Source organism: Lolium rigidum, chromosome 6, assembly GCF_022539505.1.
Source record: "Lolium rigidum isolate FL_2022 chromosome 6, APGP_CSIRO_Lrig_0.1, whole genome shotgun sequence".
Lineage (NCBI taxonomy): Eukaryota > Viridiplantae > Streptophyta > Magnoliopsida > Poales > Poaceae > Lolium > Lolium rigidum.
In genome coordinates this window covers 258,878,764-258,898,949 of record NC_061513.1, presented here as the reverse complement: position 1 = coordinate 258,898,949, position 20,186 = coordinate 258,878,764, and the positions used below count along the sequence as shown (strand labels likewise).

The window sequence follows — 20,186 nt, the reverse complement described above, 5'->3', positions numbered from 1 at the left end:
GTGAATAAATTACGAGTTGGGCAATTGATAGGATTCAAAGCATTAAGTTAGAACATCCAGCTTATTAATCATGTAGGCATGTTTTCCATATATAGTCGTACGTGCTCGCAATGAGAAACTTGCACAACATCTTTTGTCCTACCAGCCGGTGGCAGCCAGGGCCTCAAGGGAATCTACTGGATATTAAGGTACTCCTTTTAATAGAGTACCGGAGCAAAGCATTAACACTTGGTGAAAACATGTGATCCTCACATCACCGCCATCCCCTCCGGTTGTCCCGATTTCGTCACTTCGGGGCCTTTGGTTCCGGACGGTGACATGTGCATACAACTTGTAGATACAATCTAAGCAATAATTATAGAGCTTAAATCTAAGATCATGCCACTCGGGCCCTAGTGACAAGCATTAAGCATAACAAGATTGCAGCAACAATAACTTCACAAACTTTATAGATAGACTAATCATAATGTATCATCCATCGGATCCCAACAAACACAACACCGATTACATCGAGATGGATCTCAATCATGTAAGGCAGCTCATGAGATCATTGTATTGAAGTACATGGGATAGAGAGTACCAACTAGCTATCGCTAGAACCCGTAGTCCATGGGGGAACTACTCACGAAGCATGATGAAGGCGATGGCGTCGATGGAGATGGCTTCGGGGGCACTTCCCCGTCCCGGCGGGGTGCCGGAACGAGACTTCGTCCCCGGGTGGAGTTTCGCGATGGCGGCGGCGCCCTGGAGTCTTTCCGGAGTTTCGTCAAAAGGTATCGCGTTTTTAGGTCGAAAGGGCTTACATAGGCGAAGAGGCGGCGCGGGAGGGGCAACGGGCGCCCTCCCCATAGGCCGGCGCGGCCGAGGGCTGGCCCGCGCGGCCCTATGGTGTGGGGGCCCCAGGCCTCCCCTCTGACTCCCCTTCGGTGTCCCGGTCCGTCTCGGTGAATTATGATCTTTGGTCTTCGTTTCGTCGAATTCCGAGAATATTGCCCGAACAGCCTTTCTGGAACCAAAAACAACAGAAAACAGGAACTGCCACTGTGGCATCTTGTTAATAGGTTAGTTCCGGAAAACGCATAAAAACATTATAAAGTGCAAGCAAAACATGTAAGTATTGTCATAAAACAAGCATGGAACATCAGAAATTATGGATACGTTGGAGACGTATCAGAGCACCTTTGCCAAACCTAGGAAGGTCATGGTCCTTGACAAGAGGACTCTTCTCCTTGTGGATTGTGACGTTGGGTCGGCATTGTTCCAGAAGATTTCCTCGCCCTTCTTGACTCCACTTGATACAAATGAGCCTCATGAGGTAAGGAGCGTATTGAGGGAGCTTGCGAAGGAATGCACAATCACGCATCTCATGCCAAATGTAATCCATGATGTCCAGTTGCTTGCCACTGCCCCTCATCTCATGAGTGCGCACGAGAAGATTCACAAGGAACCCATGCACCTCATCGTGGTTGGTATGCTTGGGGTTGATGGTGCTCCGGTAGATGCGGTTCATGATGTCGTAGACGGGTAGAAGGCCTTTGGTGCTTCCACACAGCATCCTCCCTCGGATGTAGAGATCGGCCATTTTCTCCTTGGCCATTGGCTTGGCTTGGAGATGAATGCGGAAGGTGTTGGAGTCGTCTTCGGGGAGCTCATACCCAAGGCCTCTAGCAAAGTCTTGCCATGAGGCCTCCATCACATGCTCCTTTGTCATCCACTTCAAAGAGCGATAGCCTCCATCATCCTCAAGAAAGACGACCGTGGCATAGAATTGGCAAATCACCTCCCGGGAGAAATCATGAGAAAAGGTCATAATAGGAATGAGACCTTGTTCCTCACATATTTCAAGTGCTTCTCCAAAGTAGTCGAGGTCGGAGTTGAGCTTGTCCATGCTTATGGAGTATTGGGGGCAACACTTGAACTCTTTGGCCCCATAGACCTCAGTGTAGATCCTCTCTTGATTGACATGATGAAAATAAGCATTGGGGCATTGACGAGCATTTCTTGGGAGCAAATAAGGATTGGCCCCCGCACCTCCAAGAACTGGCCTTTCTTCACATCAAGCATTGATTTTTGAGGTCCCCTCGTCCCTGCTGCAGCTTCTCTCTGTCGCTTAGTGGTTCTTGCCGGTACAATCTCCTCTTGCACTTCCTCTCGATGACGACGAGAGGATGGCTTGACCTTGCCACCACGGGTCTTAGGTGCTCCTGTGAATAGCAAAGGTTTGGGAGGGAATAAGGGATAAGTGCACAAGCCGAGAGATTATGAATCAAGGAGGACACTAACAAGCAACATTGGTGTCTCTTAGACAGAGCGGTACTACCGCAAATTCTGTCCGGTAGTGCCGCTTTGACCGGTAGTACCGCCCGAGGTTGAGCGGTACTACCGCTTAAGCTCTGCACATCCAAATCGAGATTGGCTCCATGGTAAAATCGATCTAGAGACACACATTGTTGCTAGCTAGTATCCTCGCACATGAATAGCTTCCAAGAATGCTTTTCCACCACAAAACTCCAACAAACCCTAGCATATGCATCTAGGGAGTTCAACACACCCTAGAGAGAGAAATTAGGGTTCATACCGGAGGACATGGTGGAGAAGGGGTTGGGGAAGCTTCTCCACGGAGGAGATTTGGCCGATGGCGGCTGGAAAAGGAGATCGGGGCCGATCTCCTCGAGGTCTTGAGCTTGGGGAACCTTTTGACTTGAGGTGGAAGAGGAGGAAGTGAGGATTTGGGGAAACTCGACCCCAACCGGTACCTCTTGTCAAAAGGTGCAAGCGGTAGTACCGCTTCTAGAAGCGGTAGTGCCGCTTACCGGTACTGGCCCGGTACTTCGAGCGGTAGTACCGTTCTGGGGATAATTGTTCAGTTTCGTTAGAGAACTGCCCCAGAGCGGTAGTACCGGCCCAAGTAGCGGTAGTACCGTCCACAAATTCAAAGACCTCAGATTTTGGTGTAGACTTGTGCTTTTAGACTGAGTTGGCTCAAGAGATAGATGATGGCTTAGGATTAGATTAAGAAACTGTTAAGGTACTACCCAACCAAGCTTGCAAGAATCAAAGCAATTAGAAGCCAAGCTTGGGTGAATCTCCCGAGAAGAAACAAAGAGAAAAGAAGAAACGACAAACAAAACCAAGGAGAGAAAACAAAAGGAACAAATACTCCTTGAGAAGGAGATTTGGTGGCCGAAGCCACCGTGTAAGAGTTTGGTAGTGTGAGGTCGCGTAGAGACCTAGGACTCACTACTACAACTCAACATGAAGCTCATAGTCACTTGATTGACGAATGGCATATGTTTTTGGATTTCTTTGTGCATCATGGGGGGAGGGATAGCTCAATAATTTAAACCGCACTCCCCCTATGTTCATGCGTGCTTTACACCTAGACATATGGCACAAGAGTGGTATAGGTATCCACTTATGACACAATGTCCGGATGAGAAGCACAAAGGTAGAGGGACAAACCTTGATGATAATCGATAAAGAGTGAGTCCATTGTCTTGTTGAGTGCCTTCGGGAAGAATTGATACTTGGGATTGCTATACCGTTGAATCCCATCATATCTTGCTCTTGAGTATGTCTTGATCTTGCTTGAATTATGAGAGAGTCTTGGAACTTTAGCATCCCGGCGAGAATCGATCAAGAGGATAGGTTCTTGTGAAGTTTCTTGATTTTTATCATGATTTGGGTCCTCGCCTTGACCTTATTGTTGTTGATGCCGAACTTTAGGTTGTGGAATGGGTGACCTAGCACTTGGTTGTCCAATGAAAAAGACTTGGCCTTGTGGTGTAGATGGCTCCACATAGGTGGAACTTCGTCCTTCCCCGGTACTCATAGAAGGTAGCTTTTGAGATCGGCGTGTGCCAACACTCATCCTTCCTATGGTAATCGGGAGAATTGCATCTCCTTTCTCACAAGAAGCACTTCGCCTCCTCCAAAGAACTTATCATCGAAATGTCTCATCACACAATACCACAAACTTCACAATAGACTCATACTCTATCATCATGCTTGAGTGTCTTCAAAGGTTTGTCTCTCACTTCCGGCAACCCTATGAGGTTAGGGTAAGAGTATGGCTAGGAGCAAAGAGTGGATTCCTACTTTGCCAATGAAGAAAACCAAGATCTTGAGAACAAACTCCGTTCCATTGTTGCTTCTTCTTGCAAGGATTATGTCATAGACCTTGTTTGAGACACAATTCCTAAAAAACACAATCTCTACACAAAGAAGCAAATTCCATTAGTCCTAGACCGTGGCCTCTTGAAGAGACTAGCTCCACAAGAGGACCACTACATGTTCATAATAGTAGGTACAAAGACCCAAGAGTGTAGAGCAATAAACAAAGAGTACATATGAAAGAGTCTTGACAAGGTAGGACTTGATCACCACCTTGTCAAGGCTCCAATACCTTTGAGCTCGTTTGTGTTGTCATCATAAAAGGATGGAGATAAGGACTAGATGACGACAATGAATTCCTTGCTTCCGGACATAAGACTTGTGGCTTCAAGATAACCACCCAATAAGCACCTCCGAAAGCAAGGCCCTCCATGGATCAAGAGTTGGAAATAGGAGCCCACTTTTCAATGGGCTCTACCTTCATATTCTTTGCTTCATTGATCCTTCCTTCTCTCTCAATCTTCTTTGGCATAATTGCCACTTTTCCTTCATTGCATAGGTCCTCGTGGGCTTCAATGACTCCTTCCAAGAATTGGACTTGAATTTGGAGACTCTCAATCTCGGACCTCAAGTCATTAGCTTCATCTTCTCGGTCCACTAGAGCTTTCTCAAGAAGAGAATTCCTTCTCAAGAGTGAATGCTTGTGTCTCTCTAAAGTGGCAATGTCGTCCTCATGATTGCGGCAAATATAGTCTTTGCTAGCTCGTTTATATTCCATCAAGGCTTCCTCATACATGGTCTTGATCACCATAAGCTTGTCATTTCTTTTCTTGAGGGTAGCAATTTCGTCCTCATGGTCACAACAAGTTTCCTTTCCTTTACTCAACCGAAAGTACTCCATCAAGGACTCATTTTGCCTATCATTCACTTCAACTAGCTTGGCCTTGTGTCTCTTTAGAGTGGAAATCTCTTCTTCATGATCACAACATTGCAACTTCTCTTTACTCAAGCGATAGTATTCATCTAAGGCCTCCTCTTGAGTTGAAATGACATCCAAGAACTTTGCATTGTGTTTTCTCAAGAAGCATACTTCGTCAAGGAGCTTGTCACAACATGAGTTAGGACCTTCATCTTCTTTCTTCTTGGCAAAGGTTGCAACATCCTCAATTGAACATTCATGATCTTATTCAAGATAATCCTTCTTTGTCTTGAGCTTGTCCAACCAACCAAGAGCATGATCTTGATCCTTGAGTTGGGAGATGAGAGAGTTGTTGTAGTCTTCAAGAATAAGAGCACTAGTTTCAAGAGTCATACGCATGCACACTTCTTCCTCATAAGCTTGGGTGAGAGAGAGAAGCTCCAATTCCATCTTCTTTTCAAGTCCTTCATTTTCCACCATATGGTTTTCATCTCCAAGCATATTAGTTTTAGACTTCTTGGTGGAGGAGATCTTGGTGACCTCGTTGTTGGGGAGTAGCTTGAGGAGCCCTTTGGGAGGAGGACTACACCCGCTCTTGCGAATGAGCTTTCCATCGTGTTCATCTCTTCTCTCAAAGATACATTCCGCAACAAGATGCCTTTTGTCTCCACAATTGTAGCAAGATGATCTTGAGCTTCGTCTCTTGATTCCCTCCCAATAACTATTGGTGATCGGGGCCATGTGTTCACGATACAATGCAAACTCAAGCTTGCGGGTAGAGCGTAGGTGAGCAACATGATCTTCCGCATACTTCTTAGATATGGCCATTGACTTTGTCGAGGCCACGTTGTTCACTTCATTCAAGCAAGAGCTTTCGATGTTCACATGTTTGAGGAAGAGCATGTCAAGTTTGTCCCAAGCTTCCTTGGCGGTCTTGAGCGAGTAGATATGAGCGCGATCCTTGGGAGTAATAGCCAAGTGAATCATGTTGATGGCGATGGCGTTGAGTTGGTTGTCCACCACTTCTCTTCTTGTCAAGTTCATTCGGTCTCGTGGTGAATAGCCTTCCTCAATGATACGCCACAACTCGGTGGAGGCACTGCGCATATGGGAACGCATTAAGAATTTCCAATCACCAAACCGATTATAATCAAGTAGTAGAGGTGGAGAACCATGAGGTAAAATGCATGGCATGGGTATTGGGAAATTTAAGGCACAATCACTTGGTGAGAACACCGCATGAATATCCATTAATTTTCCCGCAACCGGAGATACATCCTTCCCTTTTGATGAGGTGTCAACATTCTCAAGGTCCTTTTCCCGATGTGGATTTGTTGATTGCTCAACAACCTTAACACAAGGAAAAGAGTTAACTTGTGGTGGGGAAACGTTGACACCACACTTAGAATCTATGATGAGGTTTGGTTTTGGAGTAATCAACTCCATCATCATAGCCTTCAATTGAGATACGATGGATGACTCCAATTTCTTGAGATCATCCAAAGTAGCCGAGTATTATCGGCACTTGATGATGGAGATGATTGCTCACGGGGAAGGACTCCATTCACAACCACCTCTTGTTCGGCCATTTCTAAGGCGGTAAAGCCCGAGCAAGAAAACCTCGCTCTGATACCACTTGAATAGATCGTAGCGAACAAGAGAGGGGGGTGAATGGCGCTACGGCAAGTTTTAACCTTTTTCAATTTTAGCGCAACGGAAGGTAAAGGTGATAACTTTTGCAATAGCGGTGTTCCTACAATGATGCTAGGACATGTGCAACTAGTAAAGGAATCAACAAGATAACAGGAGTAAGGAGCGAGACAACCGGGGGGGCGCGAGGCGAGTCGAGGTTTGTTTCCCGCGAGTTCCTTCCACCAAAGGAAGTACGTACGCGTTGAGGAGGTGCTAGTCTCACACAAGAGACTAGGCGGCCACACCACGAAGGAAGGCCTCACCCTCTTCCTCGAGAGAGCTCCACGAAGGTGCTCTCCCTCTTCCACTAAGGCACCGGTCGAGGCGGTGATTCCTTCACAAGGTTGGGGCGAGCTCCACACACAAGGATGCTCCCAACACCCTATGGAGCTAGTACATCACCAAGCTAGACTCCATAGCTGCACATCTCCAATGCTCCACCATAGGAACCCATCTCCAATGCTCCACCAAAGGAACTCTTCCAATACTCCACCAAGAAGCTCCTCCAAGGCTCCACCAAGAAGCTCCTCCAAGGCTCCACCAAGAAGCTCCTCCAAGGCTCCACCAAGAAGCTCCTCCAAGGCTCCACCAAGAAGCTCCTCCACCAAGGAACCCTAACACCAAGATCCACTAAGGACTACCACGAATTGGTGAACTTTCTCTCGGTAGAATGATAGATCGGGGTCTCCTCCACCACCTCTCAAATTATGAGCAAGATTGGTTGGGTGGATGAGGAGATCCCTTCAATTTTGAGCTCAAGCAACAATGGAGGAGAGAGAGAGAGAAGAGCTGAGGCGAGCTGGGGAAGAAGGGGCCTTTATATAGGTCCCTCCAAATCCAACCGTTACTCTGCTGTTTTTGCCTAAGCGGTACTACCGCTTCGGAAGCGGTACTACCGCTCCGAGTTCGAATCCCCACCGAACTTGTCCACGTGGACACACCTGCGGTACTACCGCTTGCGGTACCGCTCGGGGTACCGCAACGGGGTCCGAGCTTATCGGACTCGAAGCGGTACCGAAGCGGTACCACAACGGTACGACCGTAACGTGTTACGGTACTTGAGCGGTACCGTGGGCGGTACTACCGCTCTCAAGCGGTACTACCGCTCATGGTACCGTAAAGGTACCGCAACGTGTTCTGTGGGGCATTTTCGTGTGCAATCCTCAGAGCGGTATCTCGGGCGGTACCATTAGGGGTAGCGGTACTACCGCTCCTGGTACCGGTAGTACCGCTATGGCTAAAACAGCTTTTTCCTCTTTTCCTCTCCTACCATGTTACCTCACGACACACACACAAAACCAGAAAACCTAAGATCTACGCTTCAGTCTTTCGATCATGGTGTGTTCAGCGAGGGCACCGTACACATACAAATCTATCAAAGATAATCTTTGTGCACGGTTAGAATTGTTCGAGTGTTGTTATCAAACACACAAAACACGGGATACGGATCTTGCTCTTACACATGGTTTATTCAAGCTATTGTTCTACCATGTACAATTCAGACCAAACATTCAGTCTTACCAAGCTCGCTTCATCAAACAATCCAGTCGTCTTTTACTTTTTTTAATAAATATCATCCTCAACAGTTGTTGATCCTTTGCTTGGATTCTTAGTATCAAAACCTTCTTGTATTAAACCCTTATTTGTGCCTGCCCAAAGAAACTAAGATTACTCTAAAAGATCATTAGTGGATGAAGTACTGTGAAAGAATAACACAACTTGACTAAAATTTTACACCTTGTGTTCTCTAAAGGTTACCATTTCAAGGACAATGGGGGAAGAAAGGGCATGCACACATTATAAAGAAGAGTAATTAAGAGCTAGATTAGCTTCGGTTAGTTTGTAATGACATTTGTTAATTGTTATCATAATCAATATAGTGTAAAAATTAACACTTGCATATATGTTAGCTAGTCCGTGCACAGATGCAAATGTAATCCTGAAATAATCGAATAAGGTATCTACCACATTATTTGGAAGATATTTGTGCAGAAACATTGATGAAAGTGTAACTAGGCAGATCAAACTATTATTATCAATGGTGCAGATACGCACTTGATTACGCAGCATGTGTTCTCTAGCAAGTTATGAAAAATATCTGGAAACGTGGTATTTCCGTCCTGGTATTGAACCGGAGTGTTCAACTAAATTACCTGCATTCGTCACCGATGAGATTCCAAGGTTTTGAGAATGAACTTCCCAATCACCAGAAATGAGCTTGAAAAATGGAGAAACTGCAACGAGTCCGGCAGTTAGCAAATGTAGCAGGTAATCAAACATTAATGAACTGCAAAGAACATCAAGCCTAATAAAAGAGCAGAGTCATGAACTGCTCCCTTCATTCAGAGAATTATAAGATGTTTGGCTTTTCTGAATCAAATTTATCTAGCCATATTTCAGTGTGTTTTTTTCACTCATTTCTGTTTGTATGTTGTCCACATTAAAATCCAAAACATCATCTTGTAATTCCAAACTGACAAATACTAGGCAAATACAGCAGGCAATTAAAGTGAAGCAACCAACAAAATAATAATTGCACATTGAACTTAAGGGAAAGAATTTTTCTCCTAGACCCTATAATGACCACAAAAGTGCGGAAACGATGTGGTAAGAACCTAAAGAAGGGGAAGACGTAGATTGAACAAGTACAACATTGTGAACATAAGCATGATAATATGGATAACTGGAGACAAGCTGTTCAGACACTGATCTTTTAAAATAACCTCTTACAAATAGAGGCAGCGATGTTCTAGGTTACTACAAATGCAGGACTCCGAATATAAAATTACTTCCCGTTACCTTGGTTAAAAAGTATTATCATAAAAGCAAGCCGCAAAAGGGCAGAATACAAAAGGATGGCAAGTTCTAAATTACCGGGAGACTAGAACATATCCCTGCATGCTATGTGTCCAATCAAATGATGCATTCAACTATTTGGCGAACTGAGCAGATGGTTATCCAAACTTAAAACCGGGCAAGGATGTCGGAATAATTTACCAGAAAAATTCACTGATGATGTGACATGGCCTTCAGAATTATCTGTGGAGCTGCCGAGCATAGACTGCACGTCCGGAGCATCAGGACCACCTGCAACATGTTCAACTGTTAAAAATGGGGGCAGCTCGACAGAGGCATCCAACATTGAACTAGCGGGCCTTCATGTCTCAAAGTTCTTATTTCTAACAAGATCTTTGGACGTTATTTGCATTATTATATCTTAAAGAAAAATTGCTCAATCGTGATTTTTCAAAGATATGCATGCACAAAATATAGCATGGTGAATGCAAGTATTCAAAGGAAGGTAAACATCCACTACAAAACAACCAAGAAAAGGCTTCCACTGCCAAAACACTATTTAATTTTTCTGTAATTTCATCATTATTTTTATTGTTATAATTTCAGAAAATCTATTAGACAATACTTTATAAATAAATGGTCAAAAATGCTCCTTCATTCTGAGTGGCCATGTTTAGTTTTAATATAATATATTTATGTTTTAATTGTTCTTAGAATAACGGGCAGGGGAAATTTTCGTACTCCCTCCGATCCATATTACTTGTCGCTAATATTAAATGTTTCTAGGTACATCCATATTAGTGACAAGTAAAATGGGACCGAAGGAGTAGTAGTTTTTTTTAAAAAAAATTGGTAGCACATGTCCTAGACATCTAAACCATGGCGCATCATCAACCAATAAAATAAGAGATCTTTCATGCAGGGTTTTGAAAGTGAGACCGAAGTAATAAGCTCAAATGTCGTGGCTTGAAAAAGAGTAAAAAACCAGTTAAGAGCCCATATGGTAAGTTGAGATAGTGGCAAGCAGTGAGTACAGGCTACTTGATGGACAAATCAATTCTGAAGTTTACCTGCCTTTACACTTGGCTGAGATGCATAGCTTAGATTGCAGCCTCTACGTAGACCAGCCTGAAAAGTTTGATCTGAAGATCACACGAGTTCATCAGTGCAAACAGAACAGTACAGCAATAAAAAAGTGTTTTTTTTTTCGCCCAGCAACCAAACGGTGGAGTATAAACAGTATACTCCGTGGAAATACAAGACACATGAAGAGCAGAGGCTAGTTTTACCAAGGAAATCCACCAACATTTCCAGCGCGTCATTGTTTGACTCTGCCGAATAATTGAAAGCACCGTTAGTAGCTGCCAAACTGTGAAATGTAAAGGCTAATCGTAAGCTGTTCCTGAAGTGGATATCATACCGGCTCTTGGATCCCTGTAGAGGCTGCAAGGCAATGAATCAATTAATGTGCTCCCAAAGAATTGAGGAGAGGTTTTATTAATTCGTCTAGAGACAAGTAATAAGATAGAGTACCTCTTCAAGGCCACTAGGATAGCTTCTGTGTCTGGCTTCTTGGGACCTTGTTTCTTCACTAGGCGATGCCCCCTCCAGTGCAAACTTTGAAGGTTAAATTAAAGGAGGGCCAAAGTGAGATTAATAAAGTGTGCGAATTCACGATGACTGTATATCCACGTAGTGGATCGATGAGCTAGGAAGTAAAGGATTAAAGTGAGGTTGGAAGGATGAGTTACCGGCCGGATCCAATTGGAAGTACATGCTGTGGCATCATGTAGCGAGACGGCAATGGCATGGAGCGTCTGAGCTCTGGCGTAGTGTTGGCCAGATAGTCGACTAGAAACGAGGCGTGCTGCCTCACTTGGTTCCAGTCGTAGGTGGCCACGAGCTGGTGGGGCTCTGAGGCAAGTATGGTGTAGGCGATACGACGGAACCTGAGCTCGGCGAGGGTGGAGCTCCTCGAGTTCTTTCCGTAACGCCTTTCCAGGTACTCCTGGTTTTCCCTGTTGCCGGCGACGGCGTTGGCGAAGCGGTAGTGCATCCATAGGAAGTTATGGAAGAGCTGGGCGCGGCGGCTCCTCGTGTGATTCTTGACGAGCGGCGGCAGGTAGGCGTTGAGGTAGCTGAGGGCGTCCGCCCACCGGCCTTGCTCCACCAGCAGCCGTATGTGCCGCACTCGGAAGATCACCGGAGTCTTGTCGACCAGCCTGCAGCAGCGGTCGATGGATGTAAACCAACAGATAAAGGACAGCATCATCGATCTCAAATTTCTCAAGAGAAAGAAGAAACACATATATACGTACGCTTGGAAGGCGCCGTGGAAGCCTTGGTCCTGCAGGAAGGAGAGGAGGCGCCGCTCGCGGAGCCGCTTCACGCAGGGATACTCCGCCGTACCTCTGCGCTTGACGGCGTACCTGCTCTTGCCGGAGAGCACGACGGAGGCCTCGCCCTTGCAGGCGTCCTCATCGCCCTGAACGGAGGCCTTGCCCACGCAGACTTCCTCGTCGCCAACGCCGGAGGCCTCACCTACGCAGGCGTCCACCTCGCCATCGCCGGAGAACATGACGGAGTGACTCATCACGCCTAGGCAGGGTCGGCGATTAGGATGTAATTGGGCTTTCGATTGGATTGTGGGTGGGGGATCGCCGGAGTCGTCCCAGTCGTTATATTGGGTGCCAGCTCCACAATCTCTCGCTTCTCTGGATACTCTGTCCTCTCCCCGCTCTCTCTCCCGTCGCTACCTCTCGTCGGAAATAAAAATAGATTATATTTCACCGGTGCGGGCTCCGAGAGCACAACCCTTTTACGGCCCAAATTTTCGAACGTATCAGCACGTTTTGGGGCAAATACTATATGAGGTCGGCGGTTACCGCGCCGCAGGCCGGCCCAGTTCGTGTTTTTTGTTTTTTGTTTTATTTTTCTTTTCTTTTCTGTTTTTTTCTCTGTTTCTTTTTTCGTTCTTAAGATTTAATAATTTTTTAAAATTTAAATATATTTTAAATGTAAAATTTTCAAATGTTAAAATGTTCTATCTCAAAAATTTGAAAAAATTTCAAATTTGAAAATTGTTCAATTATGATTTTATTAAATTTGAAAATTGTTCAAGTCTAAAAATTGTTCAAATACGAAATTTTTTAAAGTATAAAAATTGTTCAAATTTGAAAATTGTTCAAGTATCAAAATAGTTCAAATAACAAAATTGTTCAAGTATAAAAATTGTTCAAATTTGAAAATTGTACAAATACGAAAATTGTTAAAGTATAAAAATTGTTCAAATTCGAAAATTGTTCAAGTATAAAAATTGTTTAAATACGAAAATTGTTTAAATGTGATATTTTTAAAATTCGAAATTGTTCAATATAAAAACTTTTCAAATTCGAAAATTGTCTAAATTTGAAAATTGTTCAAATTTTAGAAAATGTTTAAATTCGGAAATTGTTCATATATAAAAAAATAATTTTTGAAAAATAATATTTTTCAAATTTTGGAGAATATAATTTTTACAAATTTGTTCATATTAAAAAAATGTTCAAATTTTGAGTTTTCAAAAAACGTAGAAAGAAAAGAAAAGAAACAGCAGAAAAAAGAAACGAAAAAAGAAAAACACATTACCTGATGTTCGGCCGCGGCCCAGCTAGCAACCTTCGGGCACGGGGGAGTGCGGCGTCCTGCTTCTGCCAACCTGGTCGGTGGCGAGGAGCCCCCCGTTTTGGTGGTCACACTGTGCCACACACCCAGGGGCTAACATGGGTCTGGCCTACAATGGCGAATCTATCTGTCTTGCCGGTTTTCTCTTTGGTTTTGATGGTTTTCTGTGTGTGGTTTTTATTAAAAAAAAATGCCATTTTATTGGTTTTCTAGCTAATTTTTTTGTTTTAGATTTTTTTATTTTGTTTTTAAATTTATATTTTGTGTTTATTTCAAAATGTCATATCTAGAAAATATTCAAAATTTGAAATTCATTTAAATTTTAAATTTCTTTAGATTTCCAATTTGATCAAGTTTCAAAATTTGTTCAGATTTCAAATTTGTTCAAGTTTTGAAATTTGTTCAGATTCCAAAAAAATTCAAATTTCAAAAATGTTAATTTTTTGTACTTTTTTACATTTTTTTAAAAATTAATAATTTGAAAATTGTACAAATTTTGTAATTGTTTAGATCTAAAAAATGTTCAAATTTTGAAAAAGAAATTCTCATAAGACATTTGGGTTTTGAATAAACGTTCCGATTTTAAAAACGAAAAATAAACATAAAAGAAACATCAGAAAAAAAAAACAGAGAAATGGAAAGCATATGTACCTATAGATGGGCCATGGCCCATCGGGTTTTGGGGTTTGCGGTGCGCTGTTCATGCCGACCAAGTCGGCGAATAGGAGCTCGGTCGGTAAAACCTATACACTGACATGGTCGATGGTTACATCGCACCGCCCACCCAGGAGCGAACATGGGCCTGGCCCATAATGACGAATCTCTCTTGCCGGTTTTCCCTTTGGTTTTGATGGTTTTCTGTGTGCGTTTTTTTGTATTTATTGCGGGATGGTTGGTTTTTTGGATACTTTTTTGGTTTCAGATTTTTTTACTTTGTTTTTAAATTAAATTTTTCAAATTTTAGAATTGCTCATATCTAAAAAAAATTGTTCAAAAATTGAAAAACTAAATGTCTCATAAGACATTTGGGTTTTGAAAAAACGGTCGGATTTTGAAAAATGAAAAATAAACATAATAGAAACATCGAAATAAAAACAGAGAAATGGAAAGGGCAGCCGTATCTGCGAATGGGCTGGACCAGGTCGACGAATAGGAGCTCAGTCGGTAAAACCTATACATCGACCAGGTTGGTGCTTACACCAAGCCCCACACCTAGGAGCTAACAAGGGCCTAGCCCAAAATAATTTGTCTCTCTTGCAAGTTTTCTCTTTAATTTTGACGGTTTTCTCTCTATGTTTTTTACATTGCAGTTTTGTTGGTTTTTTGGCTACCTTTTATGTTTCAGATTTTTTACTTTGTTTTTAAACTTTGATTTTGATTTTTCTTTTTGAAAATATTTAGATCGACAAAATATTCAAATTTCGAAATTCATTCAAATTTTAAAATTTATTCAGATTTCAAATCTGATCAAGTTTAGAAATTTGTTCAGATTTCAAATATGTTCATGTTTTTTGAAAAATAAAATACATTTTTAAAAAATTGTATACTTTGAAAATTGTTCAAATTTTTAAGATCTGAAAAATGTTTAAAATTTGAAAAAATTCTCATAAGACATTTTGGGTTTTGAAAAAACGTTCAGATTTTGAGAAACAAAAAATAAACATAAAAGAAAGTTCACAAAAAATGGAGAAATGGAAACCAGCTGTACCTACGGATGGGCCACGGCCCATCAAACTACTGCGGGTTTGGGTTGTGCGGTGCACTATTCATGCCGACCAGGTCGGCGAATAGAATCTCGGTCGGTAAAACCTATACATCTACCAGGTCGGTGGTTACACCGCGCCGAACTCCTAGGAGCTAACTTGGGCCTGCCAGAATCGCGAATTTGTTTCTCTTGCATGTTTTCTCTTTGGTTTTGACGGTTTCTGTCTCTATTTTTTAAAATTGTGGGTTCGTTGGTTTTCTTGCTATTTTTGGTTTTAGATTTTTTTTACTTTGTTCTTAAATTTTATTTCGATCATTTGAAAATGTTCAGATCGAGAAAATATTCGATATTCGAATTTTGTTCAAATTTTAAATTTACTCACATTTTCAATTTGATCAAGTTTGAAATTTTTTCAGATTTCAAATTTGTTCAAGTTTTGAAATTTGTTCAGATTCCAAATTTGTTCAAATTTCTAAAATGTTTTTTTTTTGAAAAATTCCATATTTATTTTTTATTTTGAAAATTGTTCAAATTTTGAAATTGTTCTGATCTAAAATAATGTTCAAAATTTGAGAAAAAAATATCATAAGACATTTGGGTTTTGAAAAAAGGTTCAAATTTTGAAAAACAAAAAATAAACATAAAAGAAACATCAGAAAAAAAACAAAGGAATGGAAAGTGGCCGTACCTACGGATGGGCCACGACCCATCAAACTACTGCGGGTTTTGGGGTGTGCAGTGCGCTATTCATGCCAACCAGGTCGGCGAATAGGCGATCGGTTGGTAAAACCTATACATAGACCAGGTCGGTGGTTACATACACCGCGCCGATCACCCGGGAGCTAACAAGGGCGTGGCCTAGAATAATGAATCTTACTCTTTTGCCGGTTTTCTCTTTAATTTTGACAGTTTTCTATAGGTGTTTTTTTTTTAAATTGCGATTTTGTTGGTTATTTGGCTACTTTTTCGGTTTCAGATTTTTTTATTTTTCTTTTTAATTTGATTTTGATTTTTTTATTTGAAAATATTTAGACCGACTAAATATTCAAAATTCATTCAAATTTTAAATTTAATCAGATTTCAAATTTGTTCAGATTTCAAATTTATTCAAGTTTTGAAATTTGTTGAGATTCCAAATTTGTTCAAATTTCAAAAATGTTTGTTTTCTAAAAAATTACATTTCTAAAAATTTGTATATTTTGAAAAAATTTCAAATTTTGAAATTGTTCAGATCTAAAAAAATATTCAAAGTTTGAAAAAAAAATTCATAGGACATTTGGGGTTTTGAGAAAAACGTTCAGATTTTGAAAAAAAAAAAGAAACATCAGAAAGAAAACCAGGGAAATGGAAAGCAGTTGTACCTACGGATGGGCCACGGCCCATCAAACTAATGCGGGTTTTGGGGTGTGTGGTGCCCTGTTCATGCCGAAATGCCAACCAGATCGGTAAATAGGAGCTCCCGTTTCAATTGGCTATTCTATTTCATTAGGAAGTACAAATCATCAACACGTTGTCAACTTACTATTAATTCAACCCACTAGAACTTATAGGAGGTACGCTTTGAGTACGAAATAATAAATATGCCAATGAGTCGATGTTTACTGGTGAAGTTTCTACAAATTTGTTTACCTAGTCATAGAGTACAAACAACTAGAAAGATATTTGCTAGGCCATATGGTTTGTAAATCTCTCCCGTATTTAAGAATGATAAAATAGAAAGAAAGTACACACAAAAATAGTATAGATATACATGATAAATTCATCAAATTGCCAAAATTAATTCAGGGAGGTTGGCATTTTTTTCATTTTGGGCGACCTAGTTTCAATATCTTGTTAGGGCAATGTCTTAGAAAGGAGAAAACTAATGTAACTTTTAATACAAAACTACAATTTAAATTCACCAGAATAAAAAATATATTTATTGCAATTATAACGAGAAACACAATTAATGTTTAGCAACACTATTGGATGGTTAACAATGGTTGATAAGTAAGATCAAATATATATTTTCAAACTATAGTATGATCTATTTTAAAAAATAACTAAAAATGTTTAGTATAATTATATGAGCCACCAAGGGTAGGTTGGGAAAAGGTCATCTCTCCCACCATTCAACGTCTACGTTGGAAATACTGCCATGATATTGGGAATGAGATAGACTAAATTGACATGCTAATATTCTTAGTCCAAGTCGATACTGTAATTTCTATTTTTCTATCAAAACGGGTGCCGTATTTTTGTTGTCGTAGTGGTGATGCTCTAGTGGTAGCTAAGAAATGTTTGTTGTAATACTGTAGAAGTAAACTAAAATGTTGTTTTGGTTGCAAGGTGCGAGAACAAACTAAATTGCTAGTTGTGCTGGTATTTTCGCGTGATATTTTTTTTTGTAAATCAATGACATCACCCTAGGCATTTTTCTAGATTGTATGGATTACGTATATGTTTTTGAAAAAAGAGGAAACATGTAACCTTGTCATCTTATCACTTGCCGCTGGAAACATGTCGGTGGATTGAGCTCTCCTGCCTAAATAGCAGAGAATAAGATCAAAGGGCCGTTGTCACCTTCAAATCTTTGTAGGACTAATAAAGATTTCTTTTGTAGGAGTAAAGATAATAATGCAGTAAGTTAAAGGAGATATTGAGGTGAATCTTAAAAAACAAGAAACTCGAGTCCTTCCACCAGCGGACTGTTGGGCCATGTCGCGTCAACACTTACTGCCCGGCTCTTTGGGCCGTCAGCCCAACATGGAAAAAAAAGAGACCCACGATCTCGCCAGCTTTCATGATCCCGGCCGCTAAGAGCAATTCCAATAGTACAGTCAACTGCTGGCTATAACAAGATGCCATGTCACTTGTAGTCATCATATAGCTAACATGTACAATAGTTGGCTATACTAATGAAGTACTTTACTAATATATGGTCCACATTTCACTCTCACAAAGTGCCTAGGAGCACGTGCAAGAGCTGGCTATTGCATAGTAGCCCACCTCTCTTCTCTCTCCTCTTCTCTCTCTTCCAACTCATCTAAAATATATTATTTAATGTCTTATAGTCAGCTGACTGGACTCTATTGTACTTGCTCTAACTGAGCGTCTCGTTGCTGGCTCTGCTGTGTTTTTTCTCAGGATCGCCGCTGACTTCGGCGACAATGCACGGAGGAGGCGAGAATCCTAGGGCTTCTTCTCTACCGGATCGGATCACGGCCGCACAAACCGTCCCAGGGAGAAAACGTCAAAGGCGACGTAAATGCCGCACTTAAAATCCCTAACCCTACGCCCCCCCGCCATTAACTCCCTGCTCCGGTACGTACCTCCTCCAATCCCTCACACCTGCGCACGCATTCAATCCGTGCGCTAGCTAGCGGGAGCAACGCAACGCAAAGCAAATCAAAGCAGCTCGAGGCGCCACCGGCCGTACCCGTGCTCCACCGGCCTCGCGCCCCTACGCCTTGAAGTCTCCACGCAGCCAACTACCAGCTCGAATCCTCCGACACCCGCTCCGTCCGTCCGTCTCCGGAGTTCCACGGCCGGCTGCACACGCATGGATGCTGAGCTTCTACGCGTTTGCTGCCCACCTCTGCTTCCGGAGGAGGTGCGGGACTAGCCTCTGCCGGGTTTGGCATCTTCAATGGAGACGGCGCAAATCAGATGTGTAAAGTGGCCTGGTGCGTCCGTTTGTATTGGTCCAAATAGTCGAATTCGACCGCATGGCCGTTTGTATTTGGGAGTGTTCCGCGGTCCGACGCATAAGAAAAAAAGAATTTTTTTTTTCATTCATTAAAGCTCATACTTCACATATAATGATAGAAAAAAATAAAATTTAAAAGGGCCACCAAGGCTGCTAAAACCTAGCCATCAACTACTGCTCTTCGTCGCTGACGAGGTTGATGATCTCCCCCGTCCGCCATGGCAGTTCGTAGACCGGCGGTGGATGATGAAGGGGAGCCGGCGGTGACGGTGGAGGAGGAACGGGAGCATGAGGTGACGGCGGCCACGATTCCCAGGCTGGGGATGGAGCAGGAGGAACGGGAACATGAGGTGTGTGTCAGCGTGGCCAGAGGAGTCGCTGTCGTCCCATGCGCCAGCCAGGATCCACGAAGCTGGATGCCGAAGCCGTCCCACATAGTGAGCTAGTCGAGGTTGCTGTTGGCCATTGCGACTGCGATAGTCTCCTCCTCGCTGATGCCCGGTGGCTGGGTCTCCGATCGTAGGCCAGGCCGCCGCCATCATCATCGTTGTCGTTGGATCCGAGGACCTGAACGTCACCATCCTCGTCCTCGCCGTCATCCTTGTACCCGCCCTCGCCATCGCCTTGTACTCGCCCTCGCCGTTGTACTCATCCTCGTCGTTGAGCTCAAGGGTGAAGAAGTCGACATCGCCGAGGTATCCTGCTCGGCGCCGCGCGTGGAACTCCCGCGACCCGAAAGAAATCCAGTTGTACGAAGTCAACGCGAATCTCCCGCGTGGGCCGCCCGCTCCTCCTCTGCCTGACTGCCGCCTGCTCCGCGCCAGCCATGAACTTCACGTCGATGACGTTGTCCGCGCTATCTTCATTCTCGTCCCTCATGGGTTCGGGGGAGGTGGAGTCGAAGGTGGAGGCAGAGTAGCCTGGCCGCTGTCGGCGCTGCTCATCGTGGCAAAGGTGGAGGAGAGGTGCGAGGTGGCGCTATGGTGGAGGTTGTGCAGTGGCTAGAGTTTGTGTGGAGGAGATGATGAGGCAGCCGAGCGCGCACCCCTCTTTATATACGCCGGAGGTAGCTGAGGGGCTCGACACGCTTGGCAACGGCATTAACTTCGTTGGTAGAGGTGGATGGCGGCCGGTGAGGCATCGCCATTAACGTGGCGTAGACTGCCGAAGTGATGCCTAGTCGCTAGAACTGACGCGCGTGAGAAGACGTATCAACATAGGTCGCTGCCAGACGGGGCCATGGGAGAAAAGAGCAGTCACGGGGTGTGATCGTGCAGCGTCTTCCTAAACGCATTCGATGCTCATATTTAGACCATATTTGCGTCTCCACGGATAGATCGATCAATGTATGTTGGACCGCTGTGTTTTCCGACAGCGCGGTCGCAATCGGTTCGCTCGGAGATGTTCTAATTCGTTGAGGCCGCTCAACATAGTTGTTGAGTGAAAGCTAGCTGTACTTTGCTGACACGATTGGGCGGTCACATTACCATATGAGCTGCGCAGTTGCGTTGGTATTTTCTCTTCTTTTGCCCTCTTCTCTTTGAAAAATTAAGGCCCAAAAATAGAGAGAAGTAAACACGGCCTAACGGATGAGCTGCGCAGTTGGGTGG

The 20,186-nt window shown here is 43.1% G+C and overlaps 1 protein-coding gene across 1 annotated transcript; it reads right to left on the bottom strand.

The window, feature by feature from the left end:
- Positions 1–8,634: 8,634 nt before the first annotated feature.
- Positions 8,635–12,113, bottom strand: LOC124664011. Its single transcript, XM_047201625.1, has 9 exons — positions 11,839–12,113; positions 11,272–11,742; positions 11,054–11,137; positions 10,941–10,963; positions 10,810–10,851; positions 10,591–10,662; positions 9,722–9,811; positions 8,878–8,958; positions 8,635–8,663 (listed from the first exon to the last, which is right to left on the bottom strand). Exons 1-9 carry the CDS (start codon positions 12,111–12,113, stop codon positions 8,635–8,637), a joined length of 1,167 nt encoding a protein of 388 aa, XP_047057581.1.
- Positions 12,114–20,186: the final 8,073 nt, after the last annotated feature.

Bases quoted from the DNA above. Each gene is read 5' to 3' on its own strand.
- LOC124664011 (XM_047201625.1), bottom strand. From the start codon at position 12,113: ATGAGTCACTCCGTCATGTTCTCCGGCGATGGCGAGGTGGACGCCTGC. The intron at 10,663-10,809 runs GTAAAACTAGCC...TGTGATCTTCAG, and splicing joins AATGTTGGTGGATTTCCTTG to ATCAAACTTTTCAGGCTGGT. The intron at 9,812-10,590 runs GTAAACTTCAGA...AACATGTTGCAG, and splicing joins TCAGCCAAGTGTAAAGGCAG to GTGGTCCTGATGCTCCGGAC.